At 41.7% G+C, this 19380-nt stretch overlaps 1 protein-coding gene across 9 annotated transcripts in view; it reads left to right on the top strand.

Moving 5' to 3' along the window:
- Nucleotides 1-17079, top strand: part of EML1 (EMAP like 1) — an 821887-nt gene extending 804808 nt beyond the window's left edge. For all 9 annotated transcript variants that reach the window (XM_069637821.1, XM_069637826.1, XM_069637819.1 and 6 more), the window contains 5 exons: nucleotides 2711-2808; nucleotides 2891-2978; nucleotides 5784-5879; nucleotides 7879-8009; nucleotides 15553-17079. In XM_069637821.1, the coding sequence (XP_069493922.1) occupies nucleotides 2711-2808; nucleotides 2891-2978; nucleotides 5784-5879; nucleotides 7879-8009; nucleotides 15553-15678 (539 nt within the window). In that variant the 3' untranslated portion in view covers nucleotides 15679-17079. The remainder of the gene's footprint in view (nucleotides 1-2710; nucleotides 2809-2890; nucleotides 2979-5783; nucleotides 5880-7878; nucleotides 8010-15552) is intronic.
- The last annotated feature ends 2301 nt before the right edge of the window (nucleotides 17080-19380 follow it).

Here is a 19380-nt window from a genome sequence, read left to right as displayed (position 1 = left end):
AGTGAAAAAAAGTACCGACCGAACCACTCCGCTCCAGTGTGGAGAATTTGGGGGAAGTAGGACACTGTATCTCAGTCAAAAGACACTGTTGGCAAGTGAGCAAACCGAGGCAAGCAATATACCTGCTTTGGTCCCGCAGCCTGAGAGGACGCTGCTGGGGGCTGGCAAAAACCACCCACAAAAACCGGAGAAACCAACAGAAACGACAGAAGGATAGCGTGTGGTTCAGAAGAACAGTTCTGTCACCAGGGAAAAGATGCCCGTAGGCCACTGAAGTGGAAAGAAAGTCCCTCTGAGAGTGGACAGACTGGATTCATACCATTGAGCCCACGGGGAATGTAGGGTCATCCGTGAAACTAGTTAATGAATGATAAAGGAGGTGGGATCCTTTTGTTGGAAGCGGGGAGGCTAGATACCCGTTAGGGCATCACGAACCACCTTCCTCATCCCAGCTATAAGTCCTGGGAAGTAGAGAGTATCCTAAAGAAGAGCCATGCCTATAGGACTGAAAATTAAGAGAACTGTTCAAGAAAGTCCTGGCAGGGAAGTATAACAGGCAAAGTTAAGTGTGAAAGGGATTGTAAGCCAATTGCTAAAAGTCTATATGACAGTCCTGGCAGGAGAGTATGCCATGTGACGATAAGTGTTTGATATAAAAGTCAAGTTTGCAATTGTATAAAGTGCAACCTGAAGAAAAGTCCTAGGAGGAGAGTAAACCAGGCGAAAGCAAGTAAATTAAAATCAGATTAAAATCCCTAACAGGATAGTAAACCAGGAAAAAGCAACTTTGCAATTGTATGAAGTAAATCGGATGAAAAATCCCTGCTGACAGGAGAGTAAACTAGACAAAGCAAGTCTGCTAGTGTGTGGAGTAAATTGCACAAAAAGCCCTGGCATTGAAGTACACCAGGCCGTGGTCAAGTTTGCAAAAGCAATCGCATGAAGTCCCGGCAGCGGAATACAACCGGCAAAGTCAAGTCTAAAAGCGAAGTGGAAAAGAGCCTGGCAGGTGGGGTACACCAGGTATCCTACGAAGTTGGAACTTGCATCCAAATTGATTTTTGTATAAAAGTATTTTGTTGAACAAAGTGCTCTCAGGAAGATTCATGCGCTTGGGAATGTGAAGTTCCCTGATGAGAAACCTGGGGATGGGACTTGTCCACTAGTACTGTGACCTTTATCCATTGGGAAATGTTGTGTTGAAGGTATACATTTCATTCGAAATTGAATGTTTGATACCAAAGACATTACCCTTCACATATTAGAATTGTTTTGTACAATGTGACGGCGGGGATAGGATTTCGGACACAGGTTGAGGTAGAGCAACACCTCCTAAAGTAGAGATAGTGAAACTGTCTCCAACCCCCTTTTATTTAGAATACTGGTTTATAGCAAAAACTATGAGCTCTCTGTGTCCTTGTCTCATTCCTGGCTTCTTACGATACCAAAATACTGAATCCCATTACTGCAAGGTAGAAAACCTTAAATGGAAAACTCAAAAATCGATGGGAGTTGGGTAGGGGTATTTATGAAAGTGGGGGGGGCTGTGGTGTATCTCCCCCTACATTTAAAATGCCAAAAATGTGTTTTACATTTGAGGTTTTCGACTTCACAGTAAGAAATACAGTATTTCCCCATAGATCCCTCAATAACTACTGGCACCAACTGCACCCCAGACGCTCTGCACCCCAAACGCAGCCAGAGGACCTGCAGAAAACATTTCTCTGCATGAAAAAAAACAGCAATACAATTTCCCATCAAGACTTCATTCAACAAGGCACTCCAACCTAATTTAACACGACACAGTGAAAGCTAAAACATAGAACCGTGCTTTCGCTTTTGTGAAGAAGGACTGTTTACTTTAACATTGCACCTACATCAAGCTCATGCCAAAACTGTTACACTTCAACCAAGCTTACAATTAAAATGCTTACCTTATGAAGACAACCTAGTTATTTAAATGTATAAAAATGAAACCACATCTCCTTTACCAACACGTTTTGTGCACTCTACTCATTATTAAACTAACATTTTATACCTCATTACCACATCTCCAAAATGTGTATTTCTTCTTACTCTGTGTTCATATCTGACCGCAGGAATGGTCTTCATCAGTTGCAATAATTACCCTTTCCCAACTTATGAAGGTGACGAGATAATGAACTCTCTCTGTCTAGAAGTCTCAATTAAATCAAAATGTGTAGACATCGGTGGAGTGTATTCCATATAGGAAATTGTCATGATAAATGTCCCACTGCACACATCCTCCTTCATTGTGTTGGTGTAGGAATAGCATACATGCGCCCTGCGGCCTTCGGGCATGTGGCGTGGTAAAAAAGTTCAAATAAATAAAAATATCTTTTGTGGATAGCAAATGCATTCGGAGTGCTTCAAAAATAGTATCTTTGTATTGATGCATGCACACTCCTGCCCCCGGTCATCGCGAGTTATTAAAACTGAAGCATTCTCTGCTTCAACCATCAAAACACATTTCCCCAGACACCCCTCATCTGCGAAGTGCTTATGAAATCGATACTTCTTTGAGTACCTGTTTTATGATCTCTTAAAACATTTTTTTTAAAGTAAAGAATTGTTACATTTTTATATTGAACACAATATCCTTTCGGAATGTAAGCATGAAAATACAGAAGGTGTGGTTATGAAATTAAGTGTGTTCTGTTCAATAACATTTCTTTTTCTTCCCTAATAGATGGGAATTTCTTGGCAATTGGTTCTCATGACAACTACATTTACATATATGGGGTTAGCGACAACGGAAGAAAATACACTCGGGTCGGCAAATGCTCAGTAAGTTGGCGCATCTCTCTCCTCGGGTGATCAGCCGCTCTGCGTTTTGTTGTAGACCGCTCACGTGTGCTTCTCTCCCTAGGGCCATTCCAGCTTCATCACTCACTTGGACTGGTCTGTGAGCTCCCAGCATCTGGTGTCCAATTCAGGGGACTATGAAATCCTCTACTGTGAGTAGAATCCTATTTGTGCAGCCTTTTGCTGTGTTCAAAACTGGCCTGCATCTCAGACACAGCATAGAGACACATTGCTACAGGCTCTATTGGTGCAGATCCTGAGATAATTTTTTTAACACAAGTATTTTTTACATTATTTATAATGTTAGTGTATGTCTGGCACGTTGAATCCTGGATAATCCACACTAGTGCAAGGATGCCAGACTTGCTTTACACTTTAACATCACCCGGGCAGGAACCCTTGATCCACTCGGTAGTAAAATTTGGTCCATTTCCATTGTGAACAGGACAAATTACAAATAATCTGAAATACAATGCATTTAGTGTACAATGTTTACATACATATCAATTGTTGATAATGTCACTGATTTTCCCATTTGGTTTGTTGAAGGGCCCAGCCCCAGCTTCATGTCAATCAATTTCACTTGATTGACATGGCATCCTCCTCTAAAATTCCTCTTCTTGTAATGTAGTAAGCCAATTAGTGATGTTACAATAGGGATCTGAAACCTTTTGGTCTCCAGATGTGTTAGACTACACCTCCTAGCAGCCCTAGTCAGCATATTCAATGGTGAAGGAACTTGGAAGTCATTGTTGAGAACACCTGAAGAGCTGCAGGTTGCAGACCTCTGTGTTACAGGGAAATATATCTTCATCATTCTCTTTTGCAAATTGCAGAATTGCAGCCTTTAAGAGGAACCCAATACTATTGTTTGTACCTTTTGGCATATTTACTACTGATATTTATGGACTTACCTATGTTGTATTAAGACGTTGCACTCTGTAAAAGCTAATGAAAGGATTCCGTCGTGGGCTACTGATGGTACCTTATAACTACAGCTTTTCTATAAAAATGAATTTCTGTATAAAGTCTGGCACCGTGGACCTCTCACACTGACACTAAAGTGACACAAAACAAGCTAAAAAAACCTGTACAAATAAATATATTTTTCCTCAAGTCCCTTCCACTCGATTGAGGCTTTGTTTTTTGTAAGATGCATATAAGAGTGGTATCATTCAGAAGAATGCCTTACATGACTGGCTGGCTCTGGTGGTAATGGCATGCTACCCTAGTTCATAGGTCTGAAAGTAGCCAGGGCCTTTAATCAAGGCAGCCAGTCATTAGCATCCAAGTATGCTCTGCCAGCTGAGGCCTTATTGACATTAGCACCCCAGGATAAGGGCTGAAAAAAGTAGGTGTAGAGAGAGACTAAATATGATGGCAGGGCCAGCACCGGAGCTCGCCGGGAATGTGGGCCTTTATGTTAGGATTTGGTCTGGGTATGGAGCTTACTGATTGGCTGCTCACCAAGCCAGAGGTGGTAATTTTAGTTTAAAACTGTAACTTCTCATTCGCGTTGTCAATAGCCAGCCTTGAACTACTACCGGGGAAGGCCAAGGGACAATTCAGAGGAACAGCTTTTTCTACAAGATGTAACATAGACCCGACTCCATCTTTCAAACCATTATTTTAAGACGACCTACTTTGTAATCGTTCTAATTCTGAAACACAAAAGTGATAATCCTAAAAGAAAATCATCATCTGTGGATAGAGATTATTTGACACTTTCAATTTGAAAATGAAAAGAATTTCCTTACATTTCTTTTTTAAATAAAATACATTCCTTAATCACATATGTTTGAAAACAAAATGGCACCCCTGTGTTGCCTTATACTGTTAATGATTATGAAGTTAAAATAAAACAAGCGCTTTTCCAAAGAGGGCATCGAGTCGAGATTAGCTCCAAGCAAAACTAGTTAATAAGGGAAATTCCTTATTTTCTAATAGCAAACAGTCTCTTGAAGAGAAAATCACATTTTTAGATGAAGGATGAAAGCCCCAATGGTTTAAGAACTACTGCAAAATGGGCAAGGATGCTTGACTCTCGTCAACAGATATCTGTTGAGGTGAGATTGTAAAAAAATCAAAGGAGAAAAACCAAAAGAGAAGGCGGGCACAGCCAGACAAATCTAAAATTGTTTAAATATGCTATATAATGTATGAGAGACACTAAGCCAAGCCATTGGAACTGCCAATGTAAACATCTTACATAGCGATAGGTAGGTTTTGTCGCAGGAGTATTTGTCTAATTCGAATGCATCAAAGTTTTTAAAATGAATTTTGCCACAAGCATATGCGGGGAAGTGGGAAAGGGTAACAATTAAGGTGGGGGAGGTGCGCGTCGGGGGATCTTCCTATGGAAATATGTTCAGCCAAATGGAATAAAAGAGACGAACACTTCAATGGATTCGAAGTCGATGATTTCTCCTTGATGAAATCCCATAGAACCCTTACATAGACTACTGCAATGCAGTCTACACTAGCCTCCCCAGAATCTCTTATGTGAACTGTAAGGACCCCCAAGCCATGCTGCCTAGATCATCTTTGCTGAAAATGCATCAGCCCTAACTTGGAAATGTTGCTTGCATGGGCTGCTAATAAAAAGATCTGTCTTACACATTTAAATCATCCATATTCTGTAAATGCTCAGAGTGTTAACCTTGTTCATGTCTTCATTGAATGTCCCAAAATATGTTGATTTTGGTGAATGATTAATTCAAAAAGAAACCTTTTGGCTGGAGCGATGATGACTGGGGATGAGAGGTCTCTCTGTATGTCTTAACCCATTAGAAACGATTAGTAAATGTATGTGTTTGATAATTAATTAATGGTTGTTTTAACTGTTATTGAGTATTTTTAACCCTTTCATCATGCCGTGAGGCAGGTTGAATACAAATAATTGGATTTTTAATGAGTACGTTCAGTTTTGGTTGATGACATGTTATTTTGTGTTTTAGGGGTCCCCACCTCCTGCAAACAGGTAGTAAGCGTTGAAACTACTAGAGACCTAGAGTGGGCGACGTACACATGTACCTTAGGATTCCACGTCTTTGGTAAGTTTTCACCAAAATTTCCCAAAAATGGATGAGTTCGTAATGTTTCAGGTAAGTTGCATCGGAGAAAGGGTCTGGCTTCAGCTGGCCTTGCTTCCTGGTGCAGGCTGCCCTTACTTCACGCGTACCCTGTGCACAGAGAGCAGGAACAGGCATTCTTCTGCTATGCACCGGTACTGTGGAACAACATCCTGCCAAACATTGGTACGGCTATAACTGCTCTTGCAGCTCGGGGAGTAACTGCATACCTTGCTATTTAAAGTATCCCTTGGCAAGCGCTGTGAAACATAGCCTGCTTATGCCCACCATCCATCAGACTATGCCAGGGGTTACCCTATGTAGAATTTGCTCTACTCTATATCATGCTTTATAAACACCTTTATACAAACGCATCCACTTGCTAAGGGCTATTTCAGCAATGCTAGCCATTCCTTTTCCACCAAGTTGCATGATAAATACTCTTTGAATTGGATAAACACGGGTGCTATAAAATGTAACCTGACCCTATCTGGAGGTAACCAACATTTACAAGTAGGTGTGTTACTCTGTAATTGTTTCAGACTCAAGACATCCAGTGGATGCATTGCATTAAATCCAGCCTTATTCATGTTCCTTCTATTTGCCACATTGAGGGTCTCAAAAGACTTTGTGAAAATGCTTTTCAGCCTAATGGTATCCTGGATATTCTCTCTGTATCAATACAAAAACACTAGCCCTGATGTTAGAAGTCGGCATTGTCGCAGGCCGCTGTAATTATGTTGAGTTGGTGGCCTACAGTGTTAAGTGTTGTGTGTGGATTTTTTGCATTTCATTAACATCTGTCAGATTCAACATTTTGTATTCTGACAATGACCACCAGCGTTGCCATTCTTTGAATGCCAGCAGTGCACATTGTGCACAAGATTTCTGTAGCTAAAGAGGCCGTCTTATGCTGAGGCATGCACTCCGCAGAAGGGGAGATTCTTAATAGTAATATAGCACAGGGCTTGTATAAGGAAGCCTAGACTGAAATTAAGATAATGTTGATCTCTAAAATCTCTAAATAGGGTTCGGATAATTTATGTTGGTGTTCAAAATTCAGAAAGCTTTTTGTACATAAAATGTGTCTACAAGGGCTGAGATTTCCGTCAAATAAAAGCATTTCTTAATTGTAAATCGTTAGGTTTGCTCAAGTTTTCTTTGGATCTACATTCTGTTCACCCTATATCCTGGCTAAGCTAGACCTCTCCAAGGTCTCTTTTTCTTAAAGGAACAAGAGGTGTTGTGTGTTTTGTGCTACTTAGGTTAGGGTTACACACCCCTACGTTTTTATCCTGTTGCATCTTTATGGTTAACAATGAGAAATTCAAAATGTATTAGAAATTCAAAATGTATTAGAAACAATGAGATGTCTTGTACAGATGTGTCTCGCGCTCTCTGATTGTTACCATGCAGCATTTTCTTGCTCGAATGTGTTTTAGGCATTGACCTACACTGACCGCATACATGTTTCTCTATTGTGGTTTGTTATATGGGTTAAATTAATGCACCCTTTCATTTACAAGAAAACGTTTTTTCAGAAAATGTTATAAAGGATGAGGACAGCTACTTAATAAAAACTGTACCTCCTCGCACTCATCAGTTTACGCATGTGTATTATTTTCCTCCTGCATGTACACGTACCCTAGGGCAAGCTTAAATAACGCTGCCGAAGGGTAGCCATCACACTACGTTGATTTGCAACAACATTGGTTGCAAATAGCTTTGACTTCAACAGCCAGTATACATTTATCTATAGCCCTTTTGTCCTGGGCTTGTTTAGGGCTCTCCCTCCTGTGTATATTCTTTGTGTTAGTGACAGACAACCGAAACTTCTCTGCTCAATTCATGTATGTTCATAGGATTTTTTTTGTGCACAACTCTGTTTCACTTTAGTAATGTGTGCTAGGCTGTAGAAGAGCTGAAATTGCAAGTCATTGAAGGTAGTGTATACTAAATTTGTAAATATAAAATGTTGCAGGGGTGTGGCCCGAAGGCTCGGATGGAACGGATATCAATGCCATTGCGAGATCACTTGAGAAAAAAATTCTTGCAACTGGTGATGATTTTGGCAAAGTTCATCTGTTCTCCTACCCATGTTCACAATTTAGGGTAAGACCATTGAACTACTTGTTTTGCATATATTTCTGTGTATATACTTATGAACCAGCTGAACTTCCTTTGAGCTAGACTCACTTTGAATAGCCACCCCCATCATGACCCCACTTGTTGAATTTATTAATCATACGTGCTGCCATTCAGAGCCTGATCATGTTTCCTTAGTCCTCAAATCATGTTAATTTTAAAATAGAGATTGCTTTTAAACTGTTGCACACATTTCCTAGCATGGGTTCTCACTGGTCCAAATCCCATTTGTTTTTTGTATTTTACATTATGACGTCAATTGCATTAAACCATCGGCCATCATTCTATATTGTTGTTTTTTGTTACAGGTATTCAAATGTTTCTTAACACATGATTTCCCTCATATAGGTGATTTTACGAGTTTGCATACTTGAGATTTTTATTATGCTCTGCTAATGATGGTTGCATGAATTTGCTCTTAGAAATGTGGGTAGCTTTGTCCAATGATTTAGTGTTCTTAAAAAGTGAAAAAGGAAATCAGTGCTTCGGAGGAACACGTGATGCGCCTCCCTGAAGAAGAAACAAGGCATGAAGTCAGATTTCATCTGTGGATGCTGCATAAAGGGTGTGATTTAGATCCATATTACACAAATTACCTCTCAAAGATTGTTCACAAATGGCAATATAGATGCTTCCACAAATTCCACAGCTTAGCAAACATTTCAGAACCCAACCCACACTTCATAAATATGTGGCCCAAACGGCTTTTCCTGGAAGATTAGTTTCTCAGGGCTTTTTATCGGAGAATAGCAAATAATGACAGTCTGACTCTGATGAAGAGTAGCCTTGAATATCGCTACTTTGGCTGTCTCTTGGCACTAGTTGTCCTGCAAAAGAACGGGACGCGTACGTTAGTGGGAGGAGAGATAGTATCTGGTTCCATGCAATTTCATCGCAGGATGTTTTTTTGCTGGGGTTTTTACTGCAGATTTCTTTACAAAAAAAACTCATCAGATTTTATTTTTTTATTTTTTTATATGTGGGGGTTTCACCCCTATCCGCCATCCCTTTTAATATGTTTGCTATTCTCAAACACCCACATCCCAAACATATATTTGTCCATCCCCCTAAAAGTTCAATTAGTTTTTTTCGTAAAAATAAATCACGTTAAAACCATGTGAAAAAACATCCAGCGATTAAAGGACGTCGTACCAGATAGAGGCATGATGTGAAGCCTAAAGTATTGATGAGACCACATCAGACCTCATGTTCTGGCTGCTTGTATGTTTCTAGAGTAGTGTTAGTGAGGGTGCTTGGGTATGTGTATCAGAGGTGATCTGAATGGCACAAGGCCTTGTAAGATTGTTGTTTTGTCCTCCCTTTGTTTCCCCTCCTTGTCTTGTCACGCCTAGACACACTTGTGTGCAGGCGTGTTATAAATGTCATATCATATCCCATGTGTAACCATCCTGTCAGTTTAACCTTGCTTAGAGCAAAGATGATTTGAGGGATGCAGGAAGGATGTTGGTTGAGGTGCAAACTTTGGTTATTGTTAATGTGAGCAGGCGTGGGGCGCTTTGGCAGTAGTGCATGTGTGTTTGTTGTAGAAAGTAGAATGGTGGGGCAGCACAATTAGTCAAGAAGTCATATAATTAAAGGAAATAATTTGCACTGCTCATGAACCAGAAATTGATCCTGGAGCAATATATGGAAAGCGGCAGTCAGGCAACGATGAGCAAGATGTTATGTTATTGTGATTTATGCTGCACGCCGCTGCCATTTTTGTGGTTTCTAGGCACTCTGGCGGATCTGAAACAGAAGGTGGGCTGGAGGTGGAGGTTAGTTAGTGGGACTGAGAGGGAAAAAGTGCAAGAGAGCTTTGATGTGTTGTTGGCAGCTTCAGTTCAGAAAATAACAGTCACTGTGCTGGTATGTTTTGAGTTGGTAGACTTTATGCGGTGTATGAGTGTGTATGGGTGATTTGTGTGCAATTGGTTGAGTTTCCTGTTGGGTGTTGCAGAGTGTGTGCCGTTTGAGGCTGTTTGAGGTTTTTGCTGCGCTAGAGGTACAAGTGTGTTTTGTTCAGTGTTTGAGGGTGAGTATGCAGGATATTTGAGAGTTTTTAGTAGGGTTACTGGTGATTTATTCTGCGTCCTTTTGTGATGTGGCTATGTTGATCTGTTCAGTTCATACTATTCTATGGCGATTGGTTGAATATTTTATTTTGTTGGGCGGTCATGTTTTGGTTCATCAGGTTTCAGTGTTTTGGTGTTTCCATTTTGATGTGTTGGCAGTTTCCCTTTGTTGATTTTTCTGGTTTAGCTTGTGAGTGAAAGAGTTTTTTTTAGCAATTTTCGGAACGTTGGGTGATCTTGTCTTGTTCGTAATTTCTTTCGGAGCGAGTTCCAAAGTTTTGCTGTGATGCAGGAGACTGCTGTTCCACCAAATTTCTGCTTTGAGCGTTGTTTAGGTTCGGAGTACATTATTTCTTGTATGAAATTCTGCTCCTTGGCCGTGGATTGATCTATGTGGTGTGCGGAGCGTTTTAAAGAAAATCTGTTTTTTTTGTCTGGTAGCCAATGCAGCGTTCTCAGTGCAGGTGTGAAGTGTTCTCTCTTAGTGAGTCTGAGCAGTAGTCTTGCTGCAGAGTTCTGTATCCATTGTAGTTTTTTTTAAGGTAGTCTGGCATTTCTAGATAGATGCTGTTAGCGTAGTCTATTCTTGACATGAGAGAAATGACAGCAAGTGTTCTGTGTGGAAAGGTGAAAAGGGGGAGTATTTGCTTGATTGTGTGTAGTTGGAAGAAGCATTTCTTTACCACTGTGTTGACTTGCTGTTCGAGTGGTAGGTTGCCCATTAATATTCTGAGATTTTTGACTATTTTGTATTCCGGTTTGTTTCTCATTTCAGTAGATCATGGAATGTGTTGTTAGTTAGTCAGGTCATTTGGTGCGATCATGATTTATTTTGTCCGGGTTGGGCTTAAGGCTGTTGGTGCTCCTCCAATGGTTTATTTGTGTGAGGCAGTTGGTAAGGGTTGGATTTACTCTTTGCTAGCATTGAATTTGTAGATTTGTGTGTCATCTGGGTAGTTGTAGCAGGTTAGGGCGTGTCTTTTGATGAGCAGGATCATGTAGATGTTGGTTAGCAGTGGTGAGAGAGATAATCCTTGTGGCACTCCACAAGTAGTTTGCAGTGTGTTGGGTTGAACAGGGTTTGCCGGGTGTTTATGTTCTGTCTGCCATGAAGGACTTTAGCCAAAGTAATGCTGTGTTGCCGATTCGTATATCTTGGAGGCTTTTGATGAGTGCTTCATGGTGGACTGTGTTGAAGGCTGCGGATGGATCAAGTAGTATTAGTGTTGTTTGGACATTTGAGTCTGCGTTGCTTTTTATGTCATCCCATATCGATAATGATGGTTGCATTCCACCCGTTGGTCTAAAGCCATCTTGTGCCTGGTCTAGTATCTGACTGTTTTCTTCATGTTCCAGGACTTGTTCATAAAGGAAGCTTTCTAGGAGTTTAGCCGGGTATGGGATGTTTGAGTTTGGTTGGTAGTTGGTTAGGTCTTCGGTGTTTCCCTATGCGTCTTTAAGGATGCAACATTCAGGGATCAACACACAAGATAGACCAATCATGGCGAGATGCAATAACCAGAACAGGTCAAATGCAACAATCAAGAACCAATTCATTAAGATCATTAACTTTGCTACCAGGACTCTCTTTGCACTGCCTCACTTCACTCCTACTTCCTCATACCGTCACCAGCCTGAATGGCTGATGATGCAAAACAAGGCAAGATTTAAATTCCTTATCCTGGTTCACAAATCTATCCGTGGTCGGACACCACCATATCTATCCACCTCAATCCAACTCTACAAGCCTTCTGGTAATCTCTGCTCTTCCTCCTCGACTACCCGTGTGGCTCCTCGCCCTCCCTGTGCTTCCTATCACTTACACTCTTCTTGCTCCACCTGCATGGAATTCTCATCCCCCAGACATCTGAGAAACGGACCACACGGATTTGTTCAAAACCACACTAAAAGCCTACCTCCTCGCCTCCAGAGTTACCCTCTTAACCTGCCTCTCATCTGCCTGCTAGCTACCATTTTTCCCTCGCCTATAAACTGGCTCTGTCTCTCACTTCCTCTGCCTCCATTCTAGCACTTCACCCATGATGGTCATGTCCCGAGCACAGCTGGCCATACCGCCCACCTGCACTTAAAAATGTCCAATGTTGGTTGTCCTTAACCTATGTATATCCACTTATGTATTGTCCCCGGTGACTGTTCTATTTACTCCCCTCCACAACCTGGTCAAAATGTACCACAAACTCACCCCATTGTAAGAAGCTCACTGCTTCCCGTCAAATCTGATTTCTTATCTATTGTACATTCTTTTGTGATCAAAAGAGCATTGTTCATCCTATATACAAATAAATACGTAAATACATTTAAAAAAATAAACCATTCACAAAAGACAACCACCGAGGAGCAGAAGTTATGAGCTACAAAAACCAAGAAATGAAGTATTCACTCTATGGGCTAGTATTGTGAGATGTAATTGTCAATCTATAGATACAACAAAGAAACAATGTATCAGCAGCCGAGATCAGGGAAAATGTATAGGAAGCGGCAATCAAGGAACAAGATCGTCAAGAGCAACAATATGGATGAGTACATGAGATGGAAAAGTCGGCATGTGTAGGGCTGCAATTCAGGATTGAGCTGGAATGCAGCCACTTGGGCGCTACGTACCTTGAATGGTCGATGTGGAGCAGATTCAGGGCTAAGCCCAGTAGCAGAGCTAAGCTTGGGTGAGGCAGCAAACATGCGCCCCTCTTAGCCACTGCCCTTCACCAGCTGCCCGTGCAAAGCTGCACTCTGCGACCTCAGTATGTGAAGTTGCTAAATAGCCAATTGGCCGACAGGTGTTGGCACGGTTGCAAAGGGTTGTGTGAGGCCTGAGCAAAGGGCTGAAGGAAGAGTGTGGAATGCAACCAAGATAGATTACAAATATCATTATCGTACTAAGAAAAGAAAAGTCTTAGGAGCGCTACTCCCCCTATCTCTTTACCGGATGTGCTTTATGGGACCTGTGAAGGCATCACGAAGTAACACACAGACAACAGATTCAGTTTTCTAAAAGGAAATGTATATTTCTGAAATGTCAGGATGGAGTAAGGCCTAACTTGCTGTATGCTACGGTGGGATTTCCCTACCTAAAGAAACTAAGGATAGTCTGTGTCATAAAGTTCAACTTAAGTCTGTCTGTGTCCAAAACGTATTCTTGCCCTCACAACTAAATCTGTACAATGTATAGGGATGACAGCAACCAAAGAAACAGTGTTCAAAATATAGGTCTTCCAGCTCCTGGATCACTTTCAATGTACTCTTCCCCAAGTACAAAAACAGTTCTGCAAAAGATCTCTGTGCTCTCTCCTCCAAGTTCAAAACAATTCAAGTTGTCTTGGAGTTTCCTTGCCCAAAGTTCAACCCAATTCCAAATCTCCTTGGGGTTCCCTTCAGCAAGTTCAACACAATTCAGTTAATTCAACTTTCTCAGCTTGCCAGATTATTTCACGATCCTCTTTGTAACCCTTTTTTAGGCTTTTCAACCCTTCACTTGGCTTATTTTTCTCTTTAGCCAAGCTATCACTTGTTATGCAACACAACTTTGGGGTTACTCGGTCTAGGCGCAGTTGTCAGACAACACAGTCCACCCATCACAGGTAACGCAACCAGTAACTCTTGGCACTTTGTAATGTTCACTGATTCTCATTGGACTGCTTTGCCACCATAGGTTTCCTCTCTGCACCTGTGACATTAGTTCATATGTATGTTGCTTTCTCCTTGGCAGAACATGTGCCTTTCACCCAATGCAATTCGGGGTGGTTCTTCCTTGTCACCACCATCCAATAGTGTTTATTATTTGCCTTTCACTTGCTTCACAAACTCACAATACTGGGTTTTCACTTGGCTTTGTAATTTCACATTCTTAACCAATGCTTGTTCCTTATTTTTACTGCGTTCGTTAATACATATCCCTCTCTCTCTCCATTCGTGTGATATTCTCATATACTTTGCGTAGCTTCTCGTAAGTTCGATATTCAATAATGTATTCAGCATTTTATAACTTGTTTGATATTAAATGGAGTTAATTTGCTCTCTGGACCCGTTCATTATTCACTTTAACTTTCTCTGCATTTTTCTCTGTCCACAACAAGCGCCTTGAGCGCCCCGGCATGAGGGCTCTCTCCCCGTCACTCACCGGAGTACGGCCACTCCTCCAGGGGGGTTTCTGTGTCCCTCTTCTGCTTTCACTCGCTCCCCCTCTCAGGCTGGGAGCACCAGCGAGTCCTGCTTGCCTCCGAACCGTCATGCTGCTTCCTGCAGCATAGTGGAGATTTGGTGTCCCCCCAGCTCCAGGGGGAAATACGGCTTAGGGCTTTGCATGGCTCTGGTCTCTCTCGTGGCTCCCTCTGGCCTCGGCATCGTTCCTGCTCATCTGCAGTTGTCGGCATCCTTTTCACCGGCTCCTCTCCAGCCTGCTCCACGTCGTCCCAGCTTCCCTGGCGGTTCCCCAAGCCGTTCTCCATGTGGGTTTCTCCTTTTTATATGAGCCTGTAGCCTCTCAAGGGGCTGCAGGTTTAAGTCCTTTGTCTGATACCAATTTCTTCTGTCAATGGGAAATGCCTGACCTTTAGAGTGGTGTGTTACAGTGCTCTTTCCAGTCCCAGTACCAAAATTCTGTGCACAGGTGGAAGTGTACATTACTCCTAGTTGCCTCATCCTAGCCTTAAAGGGGTATGAATGGGAGACAAGTGGAGTGTGTGACAATGGGGAAGATTGGTAATAACCAATAAAGGTGGGGGAGGGCAGGATGTATTTTGACAAGGGAAAGAGGGGGTACCATGCCTCACCTAAAGGCATCTTTCCTCCACTCCCCAAGGTCCCTCCACCCAGATGATCCTCCCTTGCATATCCACCCCCAGGGTCGGTATCCAAAAGCCATGGCTCTTGCCTGGCCACCTGAGAGGAAGACCCAAGGGGAGTAGATGGGCGAATGCCCTCAGGTTCCTCACATACCCTAATGAGAAAGGATCAGGAGGAAAGGCCTCAGACACATCCTCCTGTGAAGCTAGTTTGTCTGCGGGGGAATCTGGCAGTATGGATAAAAACAGAAAGGGTATGAGGCTAAAGAAACAAACTGTGGAACCTTACAAGACCTCCACTTGAATCGGATTTAATTAAATCATTATCATACCAAGAAAAGAAGGGCCTTCCGAACTCTGTTCCTCTCATCTCCGAGCCAGACTGGATCTATACATAAAAAATTGTTTGGGATTATTCCTGTTTCTCTCTCTCTCTCTGAAATAGTATATAAAATGTCATTTACATCTCTGAGGCTCAGGACTTTTTTTGTATATTTTCTAGCAATTAATAGATGTATTTCAGTTCAAGTGAATTGTTTTTTTAATGTGTAGTGTATGGCTTTCCTTCCAAACCTGGAAAACAGCACCTAGCCAACTGAGGTTTTACATATTAAACTTGTTTTAATTATTTTCCAGGCTCCAAGCCATGCGTATGGTGGGCACAGTAGTCATGTGACTAACGTTGACTATCTGTATGAAGACACCCATCTCGTCTCCACAGGTGGAAAAGATATGAGTATAATGCAATGGAGAGTAATTTAGAGAAGACATCATTGCGAACCAACGCACCATGAAAATCTTCACACAAATATATGGACGATACACAGGAATCGAAATGCGTATTTTCTGGAGCTTGACTTAATCCCTTCAGTGTTGCATTTCAGAATCAGTATGATTGATCACCTTACCAAATGCTTTACTTTAGGAGAAATTACTGTATAGAAAGGATATACACACATGTACAATGTATTATACTGTAAACAACATTGCCTCAAAGTTTACAATACTCTAAAGTCAAGGAACGTCTATGGGATATTATAAATGTAGTTTAAATGGTCACACTAATGCCTTCTACAGTACTGTATATATATTGTAATATTGCTATGTCTATAACTGCAACAGAAACATTAATTGGAAGGATAGCCCGAGCACCTATAGGTACAATTGTGGTTGACGGTGATCAACCCAAAGAGTCAAAGCTCAAGGGTTAAATGCTTAAATATGTGGATTTGTAAATTTTCTTTGACTACAATTATTGTACAACGTGTAGATTGTTCTTGTAATTTGGCTGTACATAGATGTTTGTTAGCACTTCCTAGAAAGATTTAGTCAGGATGGATCTCGCGTGGATATAAGTTTTAATACCATTTTAACAGCACATGCCCCCTATAGCTCCCACTCTTTGTCTCTCTGGTCCCTCTCTCACTCCCCTCCGCATCTCTCTCATCCTGCTTCGTGCCCTCTCTTGCACTGTTTTACGGCTCTATAATTCTTTGTGTGTGTCTTTCTCTCTCTGTATCAACCACTCTTGTCTTTCTTGACACACATAGATGTTTAGTGTAAATCTACATACTTAATATTTAATCAATGCATTAAGTACATATTCTCGGTCAATTAGCATGCGTTGCTTTCATAGGTCCCATCAACAGCTAGGCTTCTGTAAAGTGCCTGTGGATCCTGTGAAACTTAATTATTTGGACTTGGCCATCCATGCTTCGAGGAGCCTTCAAATATAATATGATCCTATAGATTGTATAAGGGTGCCTTAGCTACCTACAGAAACCATGGCTGCACAAGGCCTTTCTTCCCATCTCTTGTGCATGAATGAATGTATATAGTTTGGAAATATAGTGGTATTCAACACAGTTATGTAGGTGGGCTGAATACCTTCTACATTATTGATTGTGACAGAGTAAAATGTATTGTTTACATTGGGGAATGTATTGTGATGTTTGAAGACTGCAATTCCAAACAGACTCCTTTTAAACTATAGTAATTTAAATAGTTTGGGTTGCGGATGACAGAACAAGTGTTTTCTGATCGCTAAACTCTAAAGCACTGGTTGTTTAGAGATGTTTACTTGAAATGATATGAATTTTTTTTTAACTAACTCTCCAACCTGCTATGTAGACAGTGCAGGACACTAATAAACATACATTCAAATGTTGTGTGTGCATGACTATTTGTTGTACAAGAAATGTTTTTTACATCAGCTAATGTATTTTTTAAAGTTTCTTTTGTATGATATGATATGGCATTTATAACACGTCTGTACACAAGTGTTTCTAGGCGCGAAAAGACAAGGAGGGGGAAACGAGGACTAACACCCATGGCATCACATATCTCATTCATGACATGACTCATGACATCACATGTGTGGCTCCCTCTGTTTTGTTCACTACCCTAAGTAGGGCAGGTGCTTTTCTTCACTAACAGTCATGAAAATGTTGTTTAGTGTGTCAGGAGGCTCTTTTTTCTGTTAACAGTGCCTGATAAATCTGTATCGCACACTACCAGCCAAGATAACTACAGATGAGCAATATGAACGTTTCCTAGGGGCAGTGCACCTAGTTATCGTATGGACAATCAGACTGCAGCTACCCGTAGGACACCATTAGTGGCCGCATGTCTGCATCTTCGAATATACTTGTAAGTAGTTAGGGAAGGGCACTTGTTTCCGTTCCACACCTAGACCCATGCATAGCTCATCCACTGTATGCTGTAACACCTCCCCTGTCGCTACCTCTACGGATTCATGCAATATGCTACTGCATTTAAAGAACTGCTGCCGACTTACTGAGTGGCTCTGCAAACCTACCAATGTGTGGCTAAAGTACTCCTAACTGTATAACGGCCACTGGTAAAAAAGGAACAGCAACCTGCAATGTCACGTGGGCATGGTAAATGTCGCATTACTTTGATTTATCTGCTGCTTGCCTTTCCAGGACCCGTTAAATAGATACATTTTGTGTGCACTCAGCAGTGTCACTGAAAGTATCTAGAGGTCGCCTGCCGGTCGTGCAGTTGAAGAAAACATGTAACTGCAGGCGGGACAGTTTGTACTAAGTCTGCAAAATGGCAAAGCTTGTGCACTTTCCTTATGCACATACTAGTGCATGCAAAGATGAATAAAAAAAGCAGAATATGCAGAGCGCAAACAACCTTAGTCGTGGTTAGAAAAGCGCGTTAGCTGCGTGGGTCGCACACAATAAATGGCTTCCTGCTGCACGTAATGAAGCTGTGTTTCCCGTTGTTGTAAACATTCTTGTATTCCACAATGTATGCATATCCGTGAATGCTACCCCTAACACTAATGGCGTAGCATTAAGTGGTCATACTGCATGTGATGACAACTGAAATGAAAGCACAGGGGACCTGTGGGCAGGTTACCGCCCTTCCAACAATTCTGTATCCTACTTTCATGTACAGCATTGCCCACAACTGCTACAGGCAACAAGAGGTGCACTCATGCAGGGCAGCGGAGCTCTACAACAACCTTAGCAAACCATGTGCCACACTACAGACCCTTACCCGGATAAGGGCATTGTACTGTGCATGTACTGGAACGCGCTACTGTACAGAGGGAAGGTACTTCGAAGTGTGTGGGAACAATCCATATGGGAGCATTACAATGACTGGTGCCTATGTACGTGAGGGCCACCCAATAATTCTATCTCCTGGCACATCCCCTATAGTATCCAGGTAGGTGCTGCCCCTTATGTACCTGACCTTTGCTGTCATTCCTTCTGTGGCGTGCGTGAGAACAGCATGATAAATGAAAATGAACTGGGAAAGGGACGAAGGGTGAATAAAGAAAGCACCTTTCACAGATCAACAACAGAATTTCCAATGCAAACATGCACGGCTAGACGTGTGGCAGTGTGGAAAGCACTGTAGTGGAATCGGTTAGAAAGGGGGTCGCTGTACAAGTAGGTTTGTTTACGTGTTGCAGAGCATTTTCAAGAGAATCACAGTGCAACACTAACTACAAATAAGTATGAATACTTTCAAGAAGGGCACCAAACCAATGTAGAGACGGTGTACAAAAATCGGGATTGCTGGCATACTAAAATGAACGTTATATCTGACGAACGGTATTTGTACTGTGGAACGTAATATTCCCAAGGGCAAAGTATGTAATTGGCACGTGTCAAAGAGAGGCAGAAATACACTTATTGGCAATGTACCATGCTGTGTGCATTCACGGATCAAATAGAAAATGATGCTCTCACATCCGTGACTGCATAATGCGGTAAAAACCTATGCAAAAGATCGAAAACAAACGCATGAACTGGGCAAGTGCATCCTTCATCGCAAACGGCACTGAAACTTGTGTAACGCGCTGTGCAATTTTCCCTGCACAATCAACAACAGTAATATCGGCATGATTGCTTGCCACCAAAGTGTCACACAGAGAAACCAAAATCAGGCACTTCATTGTAGCTACTGCATAGCACTACACAT

This window comes from Ambystoma mexicanum, chromosome 14 (assembly GCF_040938575.1).
Source record: "Ambystoma mexicanum isolate Mex_15411 chromosome 14, UKY_AmexF1_1, whole genome shotgun sequence".
NCBI lineage: Eukaryota > Metazoa > Chordata > Amphibia > Caudata > Ambystomatidae > Ambystoma > Ambystoma mexicanum.
The sequence above is the reverse complement of the archived record's forward strand: the minus strand, read 5'-3'. Positions and strand labels throughout refer to the sequence as shown.